Below are 16433 nucleotides of genomic sequence, written 5' to 3'. Positions count from 1 at the left end.
ATGGACACAAAGCTGTGTTTATTTTAAGTTGGAGACGGTGCTATCCCAATCATCCCCTCCAACACCCAAAGTAGAGAAATGGAAACATTCGACCCGTTTTTTATAGATTCTCAGGATCCTCCTGCTGGTGTTGGGTAAGCCACGTACATGGCCAGTGATACATTCTCTGTTATTATTTTGATCACATTGATAAAATCGGATCTTTGTGAGTTAAAATTTTGATTGATGTTTCCCTGTAGGGTCAATGACGGGATCCGCGTTGACACCCTTGATGTCCTTGGTACCATTCAGGATAACAGCATGAACTTGGAGCATAGTGTTGACCTGGTTTGTCTTGGTGACTTCACTTTTGTTATGTTTGTTATGTTGTTAGTGTTACTGTAGTGGATGCTTAGAGTGTTGTCGTGCTTGGTACTGTCTATTTTTATGACTTAAGATAGATTGAAAGAGTCTCACATGCTAACCTTATGTTCATACCTTAACAGTCTCCACTGGAGCAGTTGTCCCAGCCAGCCGGTGGTGGTAGTGATGTTGTCACAAATGAGGAGAAAAGCTTAGTTGGCCGCCTAGTTGATTTGGCTGAGGTATGTGTGGAGACCCTACGTTGGTTGAACGTTGTGTAACTGTATGTGTTTACTACCCTCATGCCGAGTTAACAACAAGCAGTGGCAGTGAGTGAAACCCCATGAAGTGTTCCGCTGCACTGAGTTTTGGTTTCTGTCTCTTGTGGACCTTGGTTACCAACCATGTGTCACTATCTTATTGAAAAGCAAAACCCTAAATACAAATGCGACACATGTTTCTAATGCGGAAAGGTCCCTTTACACCCGATCATAAAAGCATTGGGCTTCACATCTGGCTTCTAACTTAAAGGTTAAACTCTGAACGGTTGTGTGCTACATTCTGCAGGGCATCGAGCTAAAGGTGGCCAATGTGGACGCTCGCATAGCAAAGATGTCCCCCAACACGCTGCCTTCCCAGGAGAACGACTCGGTAGTCCAATAGGGAAGGTAAAAATATTTTATATTGGTCTTTGATGAGAGGAACTTTTGCGTGGTCTAGAAATTTGCGGATAAATCCTCGTTGCAAGTATAGTTTCTAAACCTTCAAAAGTCCTTTTATACAAACGTTTTGGTTGTCACAAGTAACAAACCCCTTTGAAATTGATAACCGAGTATTCAAACCTCGAGTCGTCTTCTCAAGGAATTGCAGGGAAGTATGTTCTTATTATTGGTTATGAGTCTTGTAAATTAGGGGTTTTAGAAAGTAAGGTAGGGGTTTTAGAAAGTAAGGGAGTAGTATGTTGCATAAGAAGAATAAAATAAATAAATAACTGTAAAATAAACTCTTGGCAAGGTATGAGAAATTGGAGGTCCTATCCTAGTTATCCTTATCAGGTGTGAAGAGAATTGGGATTTAATCCCACTTGGTCAGCCTTTACTAAGCAAAGGAAGGTTGAGTGGACTGATTGGCTTGATTCTCAAGTCCTAGTCAACTCATGTGGAGAGACTAGCCTTAGAGCAATCCTAGCTTAAGCAGAATCTGCCAATTTCAATCACTTGCTGAGTTTGATAACTCAAGTATTACCAATCACTTGACCAAAGCCAAAAGGGAAAAAAAAATATCTAAATTAAATTGAAAGCAATCTTAAACAGAGCAAAGCAATCTTAAATCTGAAATACCTCAAATAATATTAATTAAGAAAATTATATGTAACATGGAAGAGTTCATAAATTAAATTAGGAAAATAAATAAAAATAAAGAACCTCGGATTGAGAGCCACTCCTAAAACTAAGAGAAATCCTAAATCCTAATCCTAAGAGAGAGGAGAGAACCTCTCTCTCTAAAAACTACATCTACTCCTAAAATTGTGAATTGTGATAGCATGATATGAATGGATGCATTCCCCCACTTTATAGCCTCTAATCTGTGTTTTCTGGGCCGCAAACTGGGTCGGAAACAGCCCAGAATTCGCTGGTTGCGAATTCAAACACGCTGATTTTCGTCCCTGCGACGCGTCCGCATGGAGCACGCGATCGCATCGCCTAGCATCAAAGCAAGTATGGCATATTATATATCAAATCGAAGCCCCAGACGTTATCTTTCTAATGCAACTGGAACTGCGTCGTTTGGACCTCTGTAGCTAAAGTTATAGCCGTTTGAGTGCAAAGAGGTCAGACTGGACAGCTTTGCAATTTCTCCAACTTCTTGTATTTCTTCCACTTTTGCATGCTTCCTTTCCATCCTCTAAGCCATTCCTGCCCTGTAATCTCTGAAATCACTTAACACACATATCAAGGCATCTAATGTTAATAAGAAAGGATTAAACATAGGGAACTTAAGGCCAAAGAAGCATGTTTTCAATCAAAGCACATAATTAGGAAGGCAAATGTAAAACCATGCAAATAGTATGAATAAGTGGGTAAAAAGTAGATAAAAACCACTCAATTGAGCACAAGATAAACCATAAAATAGTGGTTTATCAACCTCCTCACACTTAAACATTAGCATGTCCTCATGCTAAGCTCAAGAGAAGCTATAAAGAAATGAAGAGGAATGGTAGAATGTATGAAATGCAACCTATCTATATGAATGCAACCACATGCAAAATGTTTCTACTTACTTGGTTAAAAGTAAACAAATATTTTAAGAACAAATATGCACTGGATTTCACTAATTCAAATTATAAAATAGAGTACAAATAGACTTGCAAGAAGAAAATAGCTCATGAAAGCAGGGAATAAGGAATTAAGCATCGAACCCTCACTGGAAGTGTATACACTCTAATCGCTCAGGTGTTTAAGGTTCAATTCTCTCAATTCTCTACTAACCTTGCTTTCTAAGGCTTGCTCTTCATCTAACAATCAACAAAAGTTTAATACACAGATACACATATCAAGAGGTCTTTTAAGGGTTGTAATGGGGTTAGGGTCAAGGTAGGATTGTATTTGGCCAAGTGGACTAAAATCTGAATCCTTAATTAACTTAAACTTTCTACCTAACTTAGACAATCCATGTAATCACAATACAAAAAGCTAACTATCCATCAACCATGTTTTCCACATATTCATGCATTCTAATTTCAAGTACAGTACATATGCATTGCTTTCACCACTTACTTTGGGGCATTTTTGTCCCCTTTTATTTATTTGCTCTTTTTCTCTTCTTTTTCTCTTTTTCTTCTTTTTTTAATTATTTTTTTCTATTATTATTATTTTTTTTCAATGCATATGATTAAATTATTGAATGCATGAACATGTCCTAAATATTTCTTTCACATTTTCATAAAGATATATAACATACTCAATTCTCAAATCAAACATTTTCAAATTCAACTTTCCCCATACTTAATTCATGAGCACTCTCACTAGTCTAAGCTAACCAAGGATTCAAATTAAGGACATTATTGTTTTCCGCTTAGAGTTAATGATGTGCTAAAGTAAAGAACAAAGGGGTATAATAGGCTCAACATTGGTTTGCAAAGAATAATGAAAGGGTAAGGCCATATGGGTATGTAAGCTAAGTGAAACAAAGGCCTCAATCATATAAGTGTATGCATACATCAAACAATGGAAATATAGAATTAAGCAAGACAAAGATCACAATTTTAGAGAGAAAAATACACACTAAAACAGAAATTTTTGGTTGATAAAATGCAACCAATTCAAATAGGCTCAAAATCTCACAGGTTTTGTGTGTTCGAGCTCTAACCCATGTTCCAAAATAATATCTCTTCAAACAAGTGTAATATTAAATTTTATTCAAATTAGTGAAATGCTCTAAAAAAGTTTCTCTGAAAAAGAAAATATTACTTTAACCAAGTGGTAAAATATGCAAAAAAATTAAACAAATATGCAATCAAACATGCAAATGCAACAACTAACAAGGAAAATAAACCATTGGTGTTGAGATAGAAGAGTAACTAACCTATGGAGATCGGTATCGACCTCCCCACACTTAAAGATTGCACCGTCCTCGGTGCATGCTAAGATGTGCAAGTGGACGGGTTGTTCCAACTGATGCTTTTCTTCAAGGATTGTGCAGATGAACTTGTTTGTCTCCCTTTATAGAAGTTTCTCCCTTTTTCGTCTTTGGTGGCCAGCCTGAAAGAAGAGAAAAAGAAGAACAGTAACCCAAAAGATAGAAAATAAATAAAATATGGGTGTTAATGCCAAATGATAAGGGTCTCATTTACATGGAAGCTTCAACATGTACGTGAGAAAACAATAGAAGCCATGGCATACTAGTGGTGTAAAATTTGCAACAATGGGGAAGAGAGTGGGTAATGAAAGACAATGTAAGTTCATGTCAATGCAAAAGGAATATGAGTAATATAAAAAGTAGCATTGATTTAAATAATATTACCCAATCAGAATAAAACAAGTCATGAAGCACCCAAAATAATTCAAGAGAAAATGCAACAGTTAAATAAGAAAATTTTAACACCAAAGAAAAAATAATTAATTTTAGAAAAGAAAATAAAAATATGCACAAAATTAAGATGCAATGAATGAAATATTCAAATAAATTAAGTAAAATAAAATAAAAGATAAGAAGAATGAGAAGGAAAAGAAGGGAAGAAGAAAGAAATAAGAAAAGATAAGAAAAATAAGGATTAGAGAAGAAAAGATAAGAAATTTGGCTGATCTGGATATTCTGTGCGCCGCTTGTGACACGGACGCGTGAGTGACGCGGACGCGTGGGTCACGCGATCGCGTGGCCTGTTTTGTGAGATTGGCGCGAGTGCAAACTTGCGGTCGCGCAACTCTCTGTTCGAAACTCTTTTTGCCAAAAATCTGGGTGACGCGATCGCGTGGGTGACGCGGTCGCGTGGGTGGCCAATATTAAAATATGACGCGAACGCGTGGGGCACGCGTTCGCGTGTTGAGGCTTGGGCTTCCATCACGAGTCCAGCTCAACTCCAGCTCAACTTTCTGCCATACACCCATTTACGTCGATTCCACAGAGGCACGCGTTCGCGTGGGTGATGCGGACGCGTGGGGTAGCTATTTTTCAATTGACGCGGTCGCGTGGATCAGTTTGTGCCATTAGCGCGCCTCCAGCCACGCTCTCGCGTGACTTTCTGATCGTTTTCTTTTCTTCCTATTGCACTGGTGACGCGGACGCGTTAGCGACGCTGTCGCGTCGCATGCGTGCTTTTTTTTTTTAATAATATGAAAAAAAATACAGAATGCAGTGTTAATATGAATGTGATACAAAACTCCAGGTTCAATATAATAAAATAAAACTCTAAAATAAATAAAACTTAAATAAAAATGAAAAAGGAACGATCATACCATGGTGGGTTGTCTCTCACCTAGCACTTTTAGTTATAGTCCTTAAGTTGGACATTTGGTGAGCTCCCTGTTATGGTGGCTTGTGCTTGAACTCATCCAGGAATCTCCACCAATGTTTGTGATTTCAATGGCTTCCGGATCCCAAACTAGGCGCAGAAAGCCTTCCAGTAAGTTAAAGCAAGTGACAAGGCCCCAAGAGTGTTGATTTCTAGATTGAATTCCGGGATCCCAGACCTTGCCTTTGCACCCATCGTCTTGTTGATCATCATTTTTCCACTTGGGTGGTGAACAGTCAGAATTCTCACTGAGACATCCAAACAGCTTCCTAGACCCATTCAGTTGAGCTTTATACCAAGCTTTGCGTTTAAACTTAAAGCTTCCAACCATAATGAACTTTGCAGGATAATTCTTACCACTGGCCATCTTCCTCTTACTCTTAATGCCACAAAGAGTTCTAAGTTGACCATCCGTCTCCAGTAGCCCATATTCAAGTGGAATTAGAAAGCTAAGGGATATGAATTTTACCCACTTGAATGTTGTGAATGATGATGGCAACTTAGGGGGAGGGGTCTCTAATAACTTTGGCAAGGTGATTTCAAGCTCCACTCCCTTGTGCTCTTTGACAACTTCCACCTCTTTGCAAGCTTCTTCAATTTTAACCTCTTTCTCTTGGTAGCTTCTTTCCAGTTCAATCTTTTCTTCATTGCTCACCAAGGGCATGGGAGGTTATACCTCTTCTTCTTTAATCTCCATCTCCTGGCTAACCTCTTCGAAGTCTTCAACTATGATATGCTTTGGAGGTTGTACACCCTCCTCAACATCAATTTCAATCACCTTGGACGGAGGTTCTATAACCTGACTTTCCCATGGAGGTTCAGCATCTCCTAAGTCTGCAACCACTTCTTCCTCTTCAATAATTACAGCTTCCTCCACTTGTTTCAGTATAAAGTCATGCTCTGTACTGTCCATTGGAGTTTCTAGTATTTCCTTCATGCTACGTTCTTCATTAGATTGTCCACATGAAGCCATGGGGGTTCCTTGAGTGTCCAAACTTCGGGAAGCTAATTGATTTATTGCTTGATTTAATTGATGAATTATGGCATTAAGTTTTGCACATGTTTCCTTGAGTTGCTCCGTTGATTCTTGACATGGTATATATGGAGGTGGTGGTTCTTGGGAGTAATTGGGTTGGAATTGGGATGGTTTTATATATGGTTCATATGGTTCATAAGGTGGTTGGTATGGTGGATGAGGGTTAGGGTCATATGGAGGTGATTGGCGAAAAGGGGCTTGTGAGTATGGTGGTCCAAAGTCATGTTGAGGAAAGGGTTCATAGGCATATGGTGGTGGTTGTTTATAGTCCATTGGAGGTGGTTGTTGCCATGAGGGTTGATCAAATCCTTGTGGCTCCTCCCATCTTTGATTGTTCCAACCTTGATGCCTGTTCTCATTGTAATTTCTTCTTCCTGCAACATAATTGTAACCAGACTCATAGCCAAAGGGGTGAGAGTTCATAGTAGTAAGTAAAAATTAAAAACGAAAATAAAAACAAATTTTAAATTAAAAGGTTATTTAAATTTTGAATTTGAAAATTAGATTTTTGAAATTTAAAATTTGAAAATTTGAAATTTGAATTTTGAAATTTGAATTTTAAATTTTTTTTAAATTTGAATTTTGAATTTTGAAATTTGAATTTTGAAATAAGATAAGATAAGATTTTTGAAAAAGATATGATTTTTTGAAAAAGATTTGAATTTTGAAATTATTTTTTTGAATTTAATGAGGAAAGAGAAAAAACAATGAAATGACACCAAACTTAAAATTTTTTTAGATCAAAATGAAGAAAACAACTAAGAACAGCTTGAAGATCAAGATGAACACTAAGAACAAAATTTAAAAAAAAAAATTTTTTTAATAACTAAATAAAAAACCAATAACCTCTTAATTTATAAAAAAAGTAAAAATAAAAACAAAAATAAAAATAAATAAATAAGTAAAAGAAAAATATTTACAATAACCAATAATAAGGCACACGTTTGTAATTCCCCGGCAACGGCGCCATTTTGATGAGAGGAACTCTTGCGTGGTCAAGAAATTTGCGGATAAATCCTCGTTGCAAGTATAGTTTCTAAACCTTCAAAAGTCCTTTCATACAAACGTTTTGGTTGTCACAAGTAACAAACCCTTTTGAAATTGATAACCGAGTATTCAAACCTCAGGTCGTCTTCTCAAGGAACTGCAGGGAAGTATATTCTTATTATTGGTTATGAATCTTGTAAATTAGGGGTTTTAGAAAGTAAGGTAGGGGTTTTAGAAAGTAAGGGAGCAGTATGTTGCATAAGAAGAATAAAATAAATAACTGTAAAATAAACTCTTGGCAAGGTATGAGAAATTGGAGGTCCTATCCTAGTTATCCTTATCAGGCGTGAAGAGAATTGAGTTTTAATCCCACTTGGTCAGCCTTTACTAAACAAAGGAAGGTTGAGTGGACTGATTGGCTTGATTCTCAAGTCCTAGTCAACTCCTGTGGAGAGACTAGCCTTATAGCAATCCTAGCTTAAGCAGAATCTGCCAATTTCAATCACTTGCTGAGTTTGATAACTCAAGTATTACCAATCACTTGACCAAAGCCAAAAGGGAAAAAAAATATCTAAATTAAATTGAAAGCAATCTTAAACAGAGCAAAGCAATCTTAAATCTGAAATACCTCAAATAACATTAATTAAGAAAATTATATGTAACATGGAAGAGTTCATAAATTAAATTGGAAAAATAAATAAAAATAAAGAACCTGGGATTGAGAGCCACTCCTAAAACTAAGAGAAATCCTAAATCCTAATCCTAAGAGAGAGGAGAGAACCTCTCTCTCTAAAAACCACATCTACTCCTAAAATTGTGAATTGTGAAAGCATAATTATGAATGGATGTATTCCTTCACTTTATAGCCTCTAATTTGTGTTTTCTGGGCCGCAAACTGGGTCGGAAACAGCCCAGAATTCGCTGGTTGCGAATTCAAACACGCTAATTTTCGTCACTGCAATGCGTCCGCATGGAGCACGCAGTTGCGTTACCTAGAGTTAGGGCAACTATAGCATATTATATATCAAATCGAAGCCCCGGATGTTAGCTTTCTAAAACATTATTTAAGTAATAGCTTTAAAAATGCTATTAAACATTTAACATGAATAAATAAATTATTTGAGTTATTAGAAACTATAAATTATAATTTAAAATTAAAAAAGTTAAAACATTGTATAGTTAACCTTTAAAATACCGAAAAAACCTGGTTTTAGCATATACCTTAAGAAATTAAAATACCATTTTAGAATATAATCTACTTAATTGTATTAAAAATTGTAAATTTAACTTGTGACACAATTAAAATACTCATATAGTTTATTTTAAAACTAATAAGATAACATTTTCAGATTTATCTAAAAAAATTATTTTAAAATATCACCATAGGTTAAATTCATAATGTGTGCATTTTTTAGGAACATAAAATTCGAATTCGATCTTAACAAGGCTATAGTACTCAACTTAAATTGACAAATGTACTCCTTTTAAAATTTAAATAAAAATAATTTTTTGGTATTATTTTGTAAAAAACACTAAAACATCTTGTTGATTTGGAGATTTTTTACCCTATTAAAAATTTATATTTAACTTTAATTAGAAAAGGATTAAAATTTACATAAGATTCATTTTAAGAGAATAAAAAATTTTGTAAGGATTATTTGTAAAGAGAAAAAATTTTTTCTTATAAATTTTTGGAATCAGGGCCAAAAGTTGTGGGTTTCATTTTTCAAGCTGTTGCACCCTAACCCAATAAGTCAGGCCTAAGCCTCTAAACGACCTTGTTCGTGACCTCCAATATCCAGATGCAGAACCCCTCGCTAACACTCAGTCCAGGGCTCCTCTCATCGAGCCCCCAGTGGTCCCTCATCTCCGTCCAGCCACCGGCGACTATCGCCGCCCTCGAAACATCGATCAGCCACCGCCTGCTCCCTCACTTCCTCTCCTTCGCGAAGCCATTGCAACCTACCTCCCCTTCCATCGCACAACCACCGGTCTGTATGAGACGGCATCGTTTTTCCATTTCGTTTAATAGATAAGAGCGAGGTTGTTGTCCTGAGTGCCATTAAGCCATCGCCCCCCTCTCGAGGCCCATTATTCATACCTCGGTCTAATACATACTCTCCTAATTTCTCCCCAAAACACAACCGTATCCTTCATCGCGCCTCCATTGGTGGCAATGTCGCCGCCTGGTTCGTCGTGGTCGGGTTCCAATCCTCCTGTGTCGTCGTGCTCGAGGGCCCTTCCATTAACCCAACGCAAATCCTCCGACTAATTCATGAAAAATTGATACCGATAAATTATTACTGGTTATGTACGTGCTTCTATTTCTTTCTTCTTGTTAAATTTTGATGAAGTTTCTTGATGATAAATTATGTGCTCTTACCCTAAAGGAGTACTTGTAATTTAACTTGGTGCTTAATACTTATTGTGTCACATAGCTCACAACTAGTGCCTGGCGTTCGTGTTTCTTTTTTAGTTCATATATTATCAAACTGTATTTATTATTCAATGGGTCTGCTCACTACGGCTATGCCGTGTGGCACTCTGGTTTGTGTCTTCTTGGCTGATGTTCTGTGTTTTTTGGCTCTCTATTGTTCACTGCTGAGCGTTTCTGTGTTTAATTATGTCATTTAAAATTAGGCTTTCGGCTTAAATGTGCTTAGATTGTTAACTTAGTTAATTCAGCATAAGTTCTGCGGTGCTGTTGTTGTGCAGATGTTCGGTAATTTTTTACTATTTTGTTTGCAAAGTTCCTCAGATAGTTTCATCTACTATAGCCGACTTTCCTACACTCCTCCCTGCCGTCACCGGCTGATTTGTTTGTGACACAATTCATATGTCCACAATGTTTGCCTTGCGGCATGTGGTGGCCTGATTTTTAGTTATTTCTTTGCTCTTTTGAAATGAACTAACTTAGTTTCTGAGTTCTGGAGCTGCTGTGTTTCTCATTTTTCTGTGTTGATAAATTTCTCCAATTATTGTGGTGGACTTAATTGTTTGCTGCCATCTGAGGTTGGTTAAGATAATTCTGACAACGTCGTGAATGTAATTTTATTATTTGTTTCTGAAGTCCGGAAATATTGATTCACTGTTTTCTTTTTTGGTTTTCCTGGTTATGGATTGGGTTTGGATTCTCTCCAATGAATTTCTATGTTTACAAGCTAAACATCAGTGCATGCTTATGTCACTAGAATGTCTTCTGTTAGTTTCAGGTGTTGCATTTTTTGAGAATTCAATTGTTTTTACTAATACACGATACTTACCCTTACGATTCGGAAATTTCCAACTTCATCTGCAGGGAGGTCTTGTTCGAGCTCGGTGGGTTCGAGATCGTTAGGGGAGTATTCATCTCTTTGGCCCCCCATATACACCCCACCCAGATGTAAGTACAACTACTTCTTGCACACTTGTCAAAACACATGCACATCTAACGTAATGACACGACACACTTTGTAGATACAAAAATTACTGTGGTTGTAAATGCTGATTTCTCTTACATGGTTATAGCTCATCAATACATCTACCATGATAGCATCACTAAAGGCCATGAGAAATAAGGCACCAAGGATTTGGTACTTTTCGTATGACTTTGCTACTGCTGTGCTTACTGATGCTCCCATCCCACAATTGCAGAACAGTTACGAAGGACGCTGGATGCCTCAAACCGAAAACCTGGAACATGTAAGCTTGTTGTTTACTAAAATACAGTTGTAATCCATGTTTGTGAAAAAATGGCATTCTGCATATACTACCACTGAGGCTGAACTGCTATGTTGCCTTCATTGCTTGTTCAGGGCAAGTGTTTGTGCCAATTTGGGAAGCCGGAGACGCATGGTATGTTATGCTGCTGGACGTTAAGGCATCAAAAATATATACGCTGGATGTGAACCGGTCTCCGGAGAGCATTGTGCGAAGGGAGTCCAACATGACTAAGATCGTGAGCTATACTTTGTCTACTATTTTATTCGGTAACCACAATTTTCATTCATTCCGGACGCCATTCATCGGTTGACTTGTTTCTTCCTATTTTTTGTAGTGTCATGCTTTGGGGAAAATATTCGTCCACAGTAGAAACCTCGTTAACTTCCGTCACACAAACCCTGACCCCTCCAATTGGGGACACTTCATCTACCCACAGGGTCTACCAAAAGACCTGGACAGGTTACTCACACTCACTGCCTCAAAAAGGACTGTTTTCAATTTTGCCTGGTGTAAACAATTTGATAAACTTTTAACTTCGGTCAAAACTTTTTGTAGCGCAGAATCTGCAATATGGTGTTTATCCTTGCTACAACACAATGGGGGCTTTTCTACTAAATTATTCCGCCACATGGTACGTCAACCAACCTCCTCCTGACCTTATTTCTTTTGTTTGCCATTGCTGGTAGCCTACTGCCATGTTAACATAATTGCAAATACATTTAAGGCAACATGCAAACGTTACTTTTGTGTTAGTAACCCACCCTTTGGTTGGAATTGTTTTAGGGGAACAGCGAGCACATGCGCATGAGGGCCGCCTTAAACATTGTTCAGTCGGATGTCAACCAGTGCCGTGGGTTCATCGATAGTAAGGCTGAAGTTGTTTGGCGACTTATCACATCCTGCAATGACAAGGATTCCATGAGCGGCGGCGGCCTATAGTACATGCAGTTTGCTGCATTCAAACCACTATAGATGCTCCATTTTTTTGATTCGGTGGCTTGTCACTATGTATAATGTTGGAACAATTTACTTGCATTTTGGTAAATATGTTGTATGATGTCAGCATGGCCAGCTTGCATTTGGTGTAGTGCAGTTTAGGTTGGTCTATATAACTAAATTAAGGATTTTTTGTTGCAACTAAAACATGGCCACACATGTGTGTAGTGGGTGGCCTAATTTTAGTTGCCTAACTAATGGAACCCATGTAATTCATCCTAGCTGTGGAACAATTATCAACATTTCATGTGACACTACATCTAATTATCAACATTTCATGAGACTCTTGTTGGCGCAAACTCCTACTTTTATATATCTGGTTTGTTTTGTTACCTGACACCAAAAATTGTGCTATTTTCAACGACACTGCTCAGTTGACTGTCTATCTTTTGACTTTTTTTTATCTAACTATTGAAATGTTTGATGGATATCAACTTCTACATATGTATTTTATGATTTTTCTGCATGATGGGTTAATGTTCCCTGCTTAGAAACGGAAATTTATTCTAACTAAATAAAAAGTTAATGATGTCAATGCTTCCTTTATTTACCTAAAGCCATTAGGAGCTTTAATTTAGTAAGAACTTTTCATGGTTTCATTATCCTTTCACCCATTAACTCTCTACTTGTAGACTACACATATCCTGCAACGATATCATGCATCAAAAAGCTAAAAATAAGGACGTAACGCATAATGAGACTGTCAATTTTATATTAAAGGGTTTTCATGGCAGCTGTTTTGCCAAACAAACAATTTTGGTCATTTGTTTTGCTGAATGTTGATAACATCATAGTAAAAATGAATACATAGAAAAGTTCTCATAGCTATTCTATCCTATTCAAGAACATAACTTACCGCAACCACAAACATATGGAGCAATACACAAGCGAAATTAGCTAATTAGTAGACAAACATTTCACTACGGTTTAGTTCCCAACAACATGAACTCCACCTACTGGACTTTAGTTATCGGTCAACGGGCTTGCAATCACACGCACGGTCTTGCTACCTCTCTGGCTTTGGTCTTCGTCGCCGGCATCCTACGAACCAGACGCAAATTAGGATAAAATTCCCCACTTTATATCAATGTTAGTGCATGCATATGAAATGGATCATTATCATCTACTTAATTAACGGACCCACCAATCAATCCATTAATAAAGAGGGATCTGCCATTTCAAACCAATACTCATATTGCAGATTTGTGTATGCCACACAGTGAGTCCCACAAGGTTATTTAGTCATTCAATAAACTCTACTTAGTATACTGAACTGGTTTGCCCAGAAAATTATTTGACATCCATATAGCACATCATAAACACAAACTTTTCCTACTAAAAAGGTTAGTCACTGTACGTACCGGGGCATGGCTCTGTGATTCACTGTGGGGTACAATATCTTCTGTCGGGTCTTGGCTACATGTTGGCTGACTTGCTGGACCGCTCGGGCAATGAGTTCGGCGATGTCCAACTATACCACAGGTGCTGCACTTGCGCCGCTTTCTTCCCCAGCACCTAAAAGGCTCTTGACCACGCCCAGTTCCCTTACTCTGAACCGCAACGGGATCGCGCACTCCTTCTTCGGCACCATCAACGCTGCACCTGCCGGTAGTCCCAACACCATTCTTCATTTCCAAGAAAGCGGTTTCTTCAACTATCTTCTCCAAATAACTCTTGAAATCATTCTCTTGCATACACGCAACTCTTGCCAGCCGCTTACAATGCTGCAGGAAAGCACCCACTCGAACCTTGTATACTGCATTCACATCCCCCTCTTTGTTCATGGGGGAAGACCCCTCCAGCTCAACCTTGGCAGTCTTCGACCAGCGTTTCAACACTATGCTTTCCGGAAGACAACCTATGTCCAACTGCACCAACACCGCAAGTATGTGCACACAAGGTAGTCCGAACGACTCAAACCTCAGGAAACTACAAAAAAAGGAATTCTCTCGAAAATGGTGGGCAACAGTCCATCGAAATTGTGGCCTACGATACTTCTGTGTCACATAAACCGTCCGATCGTCTAATTTGTTGCACTCTACAATAGTAATCCGCACGCTTCTCTTCAGCGCATCTCTAAAACGCATAAATATTTTCTTCGTGTAGTTCAATGCACCTGAGTTCTCTAGCTCTGGAAACTGAGTTTGGAGCACGGGGCTCCCATACAACGACCTGAAGTCAAGCTCATCCTCATTATTCCTTAGGAAATCAACACACCGTTGGAAGTTCGTGACAAACTCCAAGATTCCGTATCTCCTCTCCACAAACCTGCCCATTTTTGCATGCAGTGACTCACATCGAGATGTTGTTCTCAGCCCAGCATAAAAGCAACCGCGTATGTATGCCGTTGCCCATGACATCTTCTTAGCATATAAATCCTTTACCCACTTGATGAGCGGATAATTTATACGCTTTTTGGCATTGTTTTTAGTATGTTTTCAGTATAATTTAGTTAGTTTTTATTATATTTCTATTAGTTTTTAAATAAAAGTCACAATTCTGGACTTTACTATGAGTTTATGTGTTTTTCTGTAATTTCAGGTATTTTCTGGCTGAAATTGAGGGAGCTGAGCAAAAATCTGATTCAGGCTGAAAAAGGACTGCTGATGCTGTTGGATTCTGACCTCCCTGCACTCAAAGTGAATTTTCTGGAGCTACAAAACTCTAAATGGCGCGATCTCAATTGCGTTGGAAATTAGACATCCAGGGCTTTCCAGAAATATATAATAGGGCATACTTTGCTCAAGGATAGATGATGTAAACTGGCGTTCAACGCCAGTTCCATGTTGTAGTCTGACGTCAAACGCCAGAAACAGGTTACAAATGGGAGTTGAACGCCAGAAACAGGTTACAACCTGGCGTTTAACTCTAGAAACAGCCTAGGCACGTGAGAAGCTTAAGTATCAGCCCCAGCACACACCAAGTGGGCCCCAGAAGTGGATTTCTGCACCATCTATCATAGTTTATTCATTTTCTGTAAACCTAGGTTACTAGTTTAGTATTTAAACAAATTTTAGAGGTCTATTTTCGCACCTCATGACATTTTAGATCTAGACTTTGTACTCTTTGATGGCATGAGTCTCTGAACTCCATTGTTGGGGGTGAGGAGCTCTGCTGTGTTTCGATGAATTAATGTAACTATTTCTATTTTCTATTCAAACACGCTTGTTTCTATCTAAGATGTTCATTCGCACTTCAATATGATGGATGTGATGATCCGTGACACTCATCACCATCCTCAACTTATGAACGCGTGCCTGTTAACCACCTCCGTTCTACCTTCGATTGAATGAATATCTCTTGGATTCCTTAATCAGAATCTTCGTGGTATAAGCTAGAATCCATTGGCAGCATTCTTGTGAATCCGGAAAGTCTAAACCTTGTCTGTGGTATTCCGAGTAGGATTCAGGGATTGAATGACTGTGACGAGCTTCAAACTCACAAGGGTTGGGCGTAGTGACAGACGCAAAAGGATCAATGGATCCTATTCCAGCATGAGTGAGAACCGACAGATGATTAGCCGGGCGGTGACAGCGCACCTGGACCTTTTTCACAGAGAGGGCGGATGGTAGCCATTGACAACGGTGATCCACCAACACATAGCTTGCCATAGGAGGAACCTTGCCTGCGTGAAGAAGAAGACAGGGAGAAAGCAGAGATTCAGAAGACAAAGCATCTCCAAAACTCCAACATATTCTCCATTACTGCATAACAAGTATTTATTTCATGCTCTTTTATTCTTTGCAATTCACACTGATAATTATAATTGATTTCCTGGCTAAGATTTACAAGATAACTATAGATTGCTTCAAATCAACAATCTCCGTAGGATTCGACCCTTACTCACGTAAGGTATTACTTGGACGACCCAGTGCACTTGCTGGTTAGTGGTACGAGTTGTGAAAAGTGTGATTCACAATTTGTGCACCAAGTTTTTGGCGCCGTTGCCGGGGATTGTTCGAGTTTGAACAACTGATGGTTCATCCTGTTGCTTAGATTAGGAAGATTTTGTCTTTTGGGTCAGAGTCTTTTATTATTGTTCTTGTTAAAATTTTAGAATCCTTATTTTCTTTTTCAAAAATTTTTCGAAACTTTATTTTTTTATTTTTTTTATTTTTATTTTTACTAATAATTGAGTTTTTCTGTTTGAGTTTAGTTTCATATTTTAAGTTTGGTGTCAATTGCATGTTTTTATTTTCTTTTAAATTTTTGAAACTGTGTTCATTGTTCTTTCTTAATCTTCAAGTTGTTCTTGTTTATTTTCCTTGTTTGATCTTTAGTTTTTCTTGTTTTGTGATTTTTCTTGTTTTTCTTGTGCATTTTCGAATTATTAGTATCTAAAAAAAAATTTATTTATTA

General features: G+C 38.0%; 1 protein-coding gene across 2 annotated transcripts; it reads left to right on the top strand.

The window, feature by feature from the left end:
* Positions 1-9090: 9090 nt before the first annotated feature.
* On the top strand, positions 9091-12357 carry LOC107624419 (uncharacterized). Of its 2 annotated transcripts, none has more exons than XM_088486009.1 (7): positions 9091-9687; positions 10675-10758; positions 11015-11057; positions 11171-11313; positions 11413-11537; positions 11634-11709; positions 11862-12357. In XM_088486009.1, the coding sequence occupies exons 4-7, from the start codon at positions 11218-11220 to the stop codon at positions 12015-12017; spliced, it is 453 nt and encodes a 150-aa protein (XP_088342135.1). In that variant the 5' UTR covers positions 9091-9687; positions 10675-10758; positions 11015-11057; positions 11171-11217; the 3' UTR covers positions 12018-12357. The 2 variants fall into 2 exon arrangements, with proteins under 2 accessions (XP_088342135.1, XP_088342133.1); XM_088486007.1 differs by having other exon boundaries at positions 9203-9687; positions 11010-11057.
* Positions 12358-16433: the final 4076 nt, after the last annotated feature.

This window comes from Arachis ipaensis, chromosome B10, assembly GCF_059453495.1.
Source record: "Arachis ipaensis isolate K30076 ecotype BB chromosome B10, ASM5945349v1, whole genome shotgun sequence".
NCBI classification, from domain to species: Eukaryota; Viridiplantae; Streptophyta; class Magnoliopsida; order Fabales; family Fabaceae; genus Arachis; species Arachis ipaensis.
The sequence above is the reverse complement of the archived record's forward strand: the minus strand, read 5'-3'. Positions and strand labels throughout refer to the sequence as shown.